This window comes from Diadema antillarum, unplaced genomic scaffold (assembly GCF_040938485.1).
Source record: "Diadema antillarum isolate AM-2024a unplaced genomic scaffold, OU_Dant_1.0 scf00000065, whole genome shotgun sequence".
Lineage (NCBI taxonomy): Eukaryota > Metazoa > Echinodermata > Echinoidea > Diadematoida > Diadematidae > Diadema > Diadema antillarum.
The window spans coordinates 4,017,501-4,026,065 of NW_027270954.1; the positions used below are offsets into that span (position 1 = coordinate 4,017,501).

Consider the following 8,565-nt stretch of genomic DNA (forward strand, 5'->3'; position numbering starts at 1 on the left):
CATCAGTGACCTTATGAATCACAAGTATCTCAACCACGCTCTGTTTCATGTACTGTAAGTCAGACTTGGAAATACAGTAAACCACACAAATAAAGGATGTTGCACATGAACATGTAAATGATAAAAATGAAAGTGTTTGTCTGAGTGCATCTTCACTCCAGAAGCACAACCTATTTGCCTTTAAAGGAAGAGTAAAAATCTGAGATTGCCAGAGCTTTTTCAGTTCCCATTGTCCAACTGGGATCAGAGTTGGACCAAACTCTTATGACTTTTGTTGCCCACTGTAGGGGAAGGTTTTTGAGAGATACTTGCTGAATAGTGTTGTGTCTAGGGGATTAAAGTCGCTTTGCATATTTTCAGCCCATCGAGTCATTGCACAGTGGGTCAGTCAACGTGAACAGCCTTTACCTCCTGAATAACATGCTGAATAACATGGAGCTAGAGATGTCGGCAACAATTATCTTCCCAGCCAAGGCTTTCCATTGTCTCCTTGTGTACTAGCTCCTATTGTTATACTACAGACAATGTAACTCAGAGAGAGAGAGAGAGAGAGAAAGGGGGGGGGGGGAGGGGAGGGAGGGAGAAAGGACAAAGGGAGGGGGGGTGGAGGATACCTGTCTCTCTGCTATCCCCAGGCACAATATTCTTTTTCCTTCGCTCTTGCTATCCTACATCTTAACCTATCAAGTGCCAAAAGACACATTTTTGTGAGTTGGTGCTGTTTCTGTTTTATAAAATATTCACAATCCTGTTTAAGTGTGTCCATAGGTTTATCAAGCGAAATCTATTTCATTCAAGCCCAATCCCATATCCACATCTAACAAAACAGCATATACTGTAAAAGTGGAAAATTGCGCGTTTAGCGCAACCAAACACTAGCACGAAAATAAAGCATGCAAATTTTTTTGCTTGCCATATGTTTCCGTGCGTGATGTCTTGATTCCGCGGAATTAAAAACACGCGAAACTCTTCTTACCGGGCCAAGCATGAAAAATTAGTCGCGCGAAAATATCCACTTTTACAGTAGGGGGTAGAAGTTTCATCAAGATCAGCCATAAAATTAGAAAATTATCGGATTTCAGAATGTCACATATTATTTCAAAACAGTAATTCAGATGCAACAACTCCAAGATATGCACTTAACATTGAATGATGTCACTGACTTACAACTTCTACTTGATTGACACACAAACGCAAGCGTGCTCATTGGTTATTTCAAATGGAGTTGGTTATCTTTGTCATATTGGAGCACTGTAGGAAAGTAGGTCAGAGTGTGGAACCATAAGTTCCAGAGTTCCTATTTGTGCGGGCATCCTTGGACAAAATGTACCATTACCTATTTTGTCCCTCTCTTAACCTGATGTAAAAATAGGTACCAGGCATTGTTTGGACAATGATAATGGACAGACCCTCTGAAAGGACGGTGATAACACTGAAAAGGCTACTGTGGACGAATATGGCCATATTATTATACATGATACATTGTGTATATGTGTACATATTGTGTCTATGTGTACATATCATTATGTATAATCTGTGGTGTTTTTTTTAAGCAGAGTCGTCAATGTCACTTTCTGTTAGTTTGTATCTCAAATACATGTACATTGAAACCTGTTCTTGCTATATTTTTTAAAGAAGAAAATGAGTATGCAGAGTGGTCAGATAAAGAAAACAGAGAAGATAACCACCCAGCTCAAAGCACACAAAAATAGGGTAAAATGAATTTTTCACTTTTCTGCATAGTTTCAATGAGTAAGCTTTAAGCTTTAAGAATGATTATATTACTTGTTCAAAATTCCATTCTAACTAATAAGGGAGTTCACGGTTGTGATTTGCGCATGTGCAAAACAAAGGTCAAATGAGACTGTCTGTGTATTTGCCACTGACTTTAAAATGAATAGAATCCTTGGGCAACTGGGAATCTGAATCATGTCATTACAATGTATGTGTTTTAGACTGAATTAGAACGTACAGGTGTAAGTAATTCATTCATCAACACTGATTAGCAAAATCTCTCCATGCATTTCGAGAGCATTGATTTAATACAAGATGCCATGCTTCATCAAGGAATTCTTGATCACAACACATGTCCATGTTGTTTGAGAGTCTGTGGTGTAGGGGTCAAATGAGACATGCGCTAACCATGAACTCCCTTATTCAAAAAGTGATTGAAACAAGAGAGAGTTAGGAGGTGCAGTTTCATTGGAAAAGGAGAAAAGAGGATTTAAAGGCATGCTGTGCAAAAGTATCAATGAAAACATGTTCATTTCATGTTCTTTATACACTCGGCAAAAAAGGAAAGTAAACACTTTTTCGAGGTCATGTATTTCATAGAAGATTTTTATGAAAATCAATGTATTATATACTGTATTAAAGGTAATTTGATTGGCTATTAAGTTCATAGGTTAGTTAAAAAGAAAACTTTACGCATGAGTGAGCACATTCGTTCTTGTCCTCCAAGGCACAAAATCAAAAATTGCAAATATTGACATGTTCTCTTTCATTTGCAAATGCCCTTCACGATAACGTAGACAACAAAAGACCAGTTTAACACAATGAGAGACATGAATGAAATAGGAAAAATACGTTTTTGTTCTTTATCTCCTTATTACCTCTAAGAAAAACAAAGTGGGAAACTAAAGGGGAAAATAAGAATTTTATGTCAAGTCAAACTTCAAATGACATAGGGAATAAAAAGCATAAAGATGGTTAAATGAGCAGAATTTCTTTATTTATTTCTTTTAGATTAGTGATTTAATATCCATGTGACAATTTCAAGAACCAAACATTATTTACAATTTCCTAATTTGAAAAAACCCTCAAATTTGTACCATTTTTTGTTAATTATTACTTCTTCTCTTATTTCATTTGAATTTAGATATGACATAAGATGCTTTATTTTTTTCAATTCTTAGCCTTCATTGATCTTTTAGGCTTTAAAGATATCATAGAGATCAAAAGATTTGTTTTTACAACTTAATTCATGTTTCTTTTTGTGTGAAATTTGTTGTTTATTCTTGTTGTTCTATGGAAGAGCACATACACATGGATGACAACTTGTTCAGTTTTTGCAATTTTTACTTTTGTGCCCTGGAAGAGAAAAACAATGGTGTTCACTCATGCGTTGAGTTTCCCTTTTTGTTGACATACCAGGTTGATAGCCAATTAAATTACCTTCAATATGGTATATAATACATTAGCTTTCAGCCAAATATTCTATGAGAAATCTAGACTTCAAAAGCGTTTACTTTCTTTTTTTTTTTGCTGAGTGTATATGGTCCAGAAAAACTGCAAATGTGTCAATTTTAGTTTTGTTTTAACCGTCCAAATTTTGATAGTAGACAGAGAAAAGATTACTATCCCTCATAAGACAAGCTGTAAAAATTTGCAGTGGTCAACCCAAATGACATATAGTAATCCATTACAGAGAATCCTAATATGCAACTTATTGTTGGTTTTGAGCTGGGCAGTCACTTTTTTTTTTTTGGGGGGGGGGGGAGGGGGGAAGAGGGTTGGTTTTTGTTTTGCTAATGCATGAGTTATGAAATGAGAACTTGAGATGATACAAAGGAGTTGACTTTGTGTTCTCTTGCAAGAACCCCCCCCCCCCCCCCTTCAAAAAAAAAAGAGAAAAAAGTAAAAGCTCTTAGTCATACCCTTCAGGATTTGTTTATTTTTGTTCAACTGGACATATGATAGCATACTGACTTGCTTCAGCAGATTACTATTATGTACTGCACACAAGTGAGCAGGTGCAACCAGCAACACACATTTCAGAATTCTACTTCAGATGAATGTGTGTATCAAGTTGTTTGATCATGTAATGAAACCTCGTACTGTGTGCTAGTAATATTTCACGGCTGCTTGAAGTTCAGGGATTGACAAACTGTATGATTCTCATTGTGTCCTTTGAAGCATTTTATTCTATCAATTAATTATTCTTTTTTTTTCTTGAGCTCATAGAGCGTGTCACAGCCCTTTGAACAGGAATCAAGGACTCTAGTGTTTGCTGTGATCCTAGAGTGCAAACCGACTTGAGACATTTATCTGTCGGTAGACAGAGATTGCTGCCATAATTGGAAATGCATTGTCATAAGTTGCTTCATTATGTCTGATTACGTCTGACTGACTGATTGATTGATTGATTGTTGGTTTTGAGTATGCCTTTATTTTTTTATTCTTTTCTATTTTTTATTTTATTTGTTATTTATTTTTTTATTTTTTTTATTTATTTATTTTTTTTTTTGGGGGGGGGGGGTCGAGGTTGGGTTTGAAGAGTGTGTCTTAGGTCCTGCCAAGTTTCAATCTATTCTAAGACAAAATAAACATTACTGCTGGATACGCTTCACTCTTTACATGCAAATGCTAATGACCGACTTTAGTTGCTGTTCACTCACCTTGGCCTGTAGAGGGCGTTGTGCGGATATATACAAATATTACAGACTGTTTGATGGTTGTCTATCACAGAGATGCTTGAATGCCTATACAATGTTTGCTACACTACAATTGAACCTCTCGTATCCGGACAAGTCGGGACTGGGGCTCATCCGGATAAGGGATTTGGCCGGATACGGGAGACTCATGCTTTATACACGTTCATATATATACATACACATGTACTGATGTAGCCCATTGTAGTACCACATGTAGTAATGTGTATGCTGCAACCTTTTCATTGTTACACTCAGTAACAGACCCCAAAATAGAGGTTCGTGTTTGCAAGAATGAAATCATTTTCTTTTATAAATTCTTGGGATGATTCACCTAAATAATTATTAAGAAATGTATCAAGTACATGTAATTCATGTGTGTTTGTGTAGGAGTTCTCAAGGAGTTGGGAATCCCCCTTTCCTCCCGTAATTATTGAAAAAAAAAAATCACCGCGAGATTGCATCCGTATAATAGAGAGATCCGGATAAAGGGAGGCTGGATAAGAGAGGTTCAACTGTAGTTGTATGAGTAGTATTCTCAGTTTAGAGGATGTTCAGTTGACTCTTTTTCATAGTTTTCATTCAATGTCTTGTGATGTTGTCTTTCCAGGAGTCAACTTCTGCCGGGTAGGAAAGGAACGAAGTGATGCGTACGCCCATAAAAACGACCTGCCCCAGTACAAATATGTCCTCCATCCACACACCACTGGTTTCTCGTTTACAGTGGATTATCTCAGAGAAAGTGAGTACCATATTCCCTCCGTTTATATCTCTCAATCTCCTTCATCCCCCCCCCCCACTTTGTTGAGTGTGAAGTGTATACTCCATGAATCATCCTACACTAACATTACATCCATACTGTAATATCTATCTATTTATCTATCTTTCTATGTACGTATCTATCCCCCCCCCCCACCACGTTGTTGAGTGTGAAGTGTATACTTGCCACTCCCATGAATCATCCTACACTAACATTACATCCATACTGTAATATCTATCTATCTATCTATCTTTCTATGTACGTATCTATGTGGTATCTATCCTTCTGTCTATCTATCTATCTATCTTTCTATCTATCTATCTATCTGTCTGTCTATCTCTCTATCTTATCTTTCTGACTTTAACCATGTGTTTCATTCTCATTTGTCTGACATACTAGCTATGTCAGTTTTGAATTTACTTGTTACATTAGATTACATTAGAGTACCAGAAGGATCAACATGTGTGTGAGAGGAGGTGGTACTGTGCAGGCAGTACAGGAATGTACAATAAGATCAATTTCATCACCACGAACATGTTTACAGAGCCTTTTACAGATTTACACATTTGCAGCTGAAATCATGTTTCCATTAGCTGACAAAGTTGGATACATCATATCAATAGAGATGAAAGGGGAAGTTTGGCTCATGATTTCATTAGAGAGTATAGAATGTAGCTTGTCTCAGAAAGTATGAGAAAGGCAAAATGTTGAATGTGCATATCTGCACAGTTCCTGTTTATTACCTTTTTTAGGGTACACTGTAATGACATGATACAAAGGCATTGGACGGATCTCATTTATGCTTTTAAATTATTATTCTGTTGTCCACAGCTAAGATGATTGATGCGGTGTATGACGTCACAGTGGGCTACTGCGATGTGATTCCCGAGAAGGGCGAGCTGGACATCTTCAATGGCAACGTGCCCAAGGAGATGCAGTTCCTGATCCAGCGCTACCCGATCGACGCCCTGCCGCAGAACAGAGAGGACCTCAACAACTGGTGCGTGGAGAAGTGGAAGGAGAAGGAGCGCCGTCTGGAGACCTTCTACACCGGCAGCAAGACCTTCGAGGGGCAGGTGCCCGGCGAGCTGGTCAACCTGTCCGAGCAGTCGCGCCTCTTCAGCGGCTTCGTCATGGCCTTCTGGATCGCGTCGATGCTGCTCTCCGTTTGGGCCATGTGGACGTCAACGACCGTCTTATGGACGGTGGTACTCGTCATGGCAGTCTACGTCGTCCTCGGCAAGTACTTTGAGGGGGTGGACCACCTGTCCATAGCCAGCTTCAATTTCACGCAGGACCTGACGCACAAAGCGAGAACCACCTGAGGGGTCGCAGCCAGGGCCAGTGTTAACACTACTGTAAAAGCTGTTATTTTCCCCAAGGGTCTAATTTTCATGAATTTGGCGAATCACTGTTGGGCCCGGTATGTGACAACATAGGAGGATATCCCCAGCTGGTCTTGATTGTGTTGAATATGCAGCATTAAAATATCAACATGCTTGTATCTTGGCATTTGGTGCCTTTAGAGCTGGGGCGAAACCATGGCCATGGCTGGCCAGATATGGGCGTGCTAGTATGTCTAATATTCAACGTTACGCGCATCCCTCTTTGTGGACTTACCGCAAGTGAAAGAGAGTTATTCAGTCCTATGTTAAGTACATGTACAGTAAACTGGTAGAGTGAACGAACGGGCATTAGTGCACTTATGATAGCCTTGGTATCGAATCACGAAAACAACATTACATGACCTCTCCAAGCGTGAAAATATCTGTATGTGAAAATAACAGCTTTTACAGCATTCCTCCATCGCACACAGCCCTGCAAAAGGCCAATTCATGTCTGGCTGGAGAATTTTCATCGTCCATCAAATGATATCGATCAAACTGCGATTCCACAAAAGTCTCGTCCGTCGTTATTGAACATTTATACTTGTCATGAAGGAATACCTGTGTGATACCTCAACCTTTTGTATGACGAAGTGTAAATATCAGTTTCCAAATCCTTCTGTGGCATTTATAAAATGACGACAAGCGTAAATATTGCCTTGTCCGTCTTCTCTCTCTCTCTCTCTCTCTGTTTTGTAAATGCTCAGAAAAGGTCCAGCCAAAGATCAGAGTGCATTTTATGAGTAAATGAAATTTACTTTATGAGTGGTTTCTCTAAGTGAAATCACACTTTATGAGTGGTTTCTCTAAGTGAGATCACACTTTATGAGTGGTTTCTCTAAGTGAAATCACACTTTATGAGTGGTTTCTCTAAGTGAGATCACACTTTATGAGTGGTTTCCCTAAGTGAGATCACACTTAATGAGTGCTTTCTCTATAAAGTGAGATCACACTTTATGAGTGGTTTCTCTAAGTGAAATTGCGCTTTACGAATGGTTTCTGTAAGTCAGATCACACTTTATGAGTTGTTTCTCTAAGTCAGATCGCACTTTATGAGTTGTTTCTCTGAGAGATCACACTTCCGCAAATTATATCGGTACTTCAGTGAGATTGAGAGAGTACATTTTTTTCCTTTTTTTTTTGTACATTGCACATTTTGACAGATGTGGGTGAATTGTCAATGAGCTATGCACATCCCTTTTTCACATTTTGGGGAGAAAAAGGTTATAAACAGGAACATATTTTATCATTTGTTGTACATATGATTGTGTATTTTTAGTATGATTACCTTTTTTCCCAGTTGTGACAAGCAAAATTCTTGTGCGTGGCGATCGTTGTGATGCTGATGAAGATGAAGGCTGAATGAAGAGTAAATGAAGAACAGCTTCAAAATTATTGAAGGTGTTGTGATACTTGAATTAGCTGTGATTAGTTTTGTCTCTCCTTTTTTTTTTCCTCCTTTATATGCAAAGCTGTTTCCACTTTCATGAGATGGCTGAATTAAAAGTGTGAATGATTGTGTGTTGACGGGATGTGAGAGGTCAGTAACGTTTTTCATGATGACATTTTGACTCCAATGTCTGATCCGAGATACTGAATAATGATCACTGTGATTGATGTATAGGTTGATTCGTCTACAGCCAACTTCAGAGCAAATTCTGCCAATGGCACACTAGTAGGTACTGCCACCAAAAAAAAAAAAAAAAAAAAAAAAAAATGTGAATGAATGTCTATGTAAAAAAGAAAAAAAAAAGTGATAATGTGATGTAATGTGAACATGATTCATCTATCTATTCATTGTGTAATTTTATACAGGATGATTTTGGTCATATTGTTACAATACATGCTTGTTTGCTTTTTTGCACTGTATTTTTGCACCTATTGAGCTTTGTGTGTGCATGAGCCAGGAGTTACCTATGATATGATTTTGAGTTTTACTGGTAAATCTTGCCGTCGTCATGTGTTTTTGGTGTTGCTATGCATTTCGGGT

The 8,565-nt window shown here is 38.2% G+C and overlaps 1 protein-coding gene across 1 annotated transcript in view; it reads left to right on the forward strand.

Moving 5' to 3' along the window:
- LOC139716480 (lysocardiolipin acyltransferase 1-like) overlaps positions 1-7,789 on the forward strand; it is a 37,803-nt gene extending 30,014 nt beyond the window's left edge. Inside the window, exons 5-6 of the mRNA XM_071628024.1 lie at positions 5,041-5,172; positions 6,022-7,789. Of these exons, the coding sequence (XP_071484125.1) occupies positions 5,041-5,172; positions 6,022-6,515 (626 nt within the window). The 3' untranslated portion in view covers positions 6,516-7,789. The remainder of the gene's footprint in view (positions 1-5,040; positions 5,173-6,021) is intronic.
- The last annotated feature ends 776 nt before the right edge of the window (positions 7,790-8,565 follow it).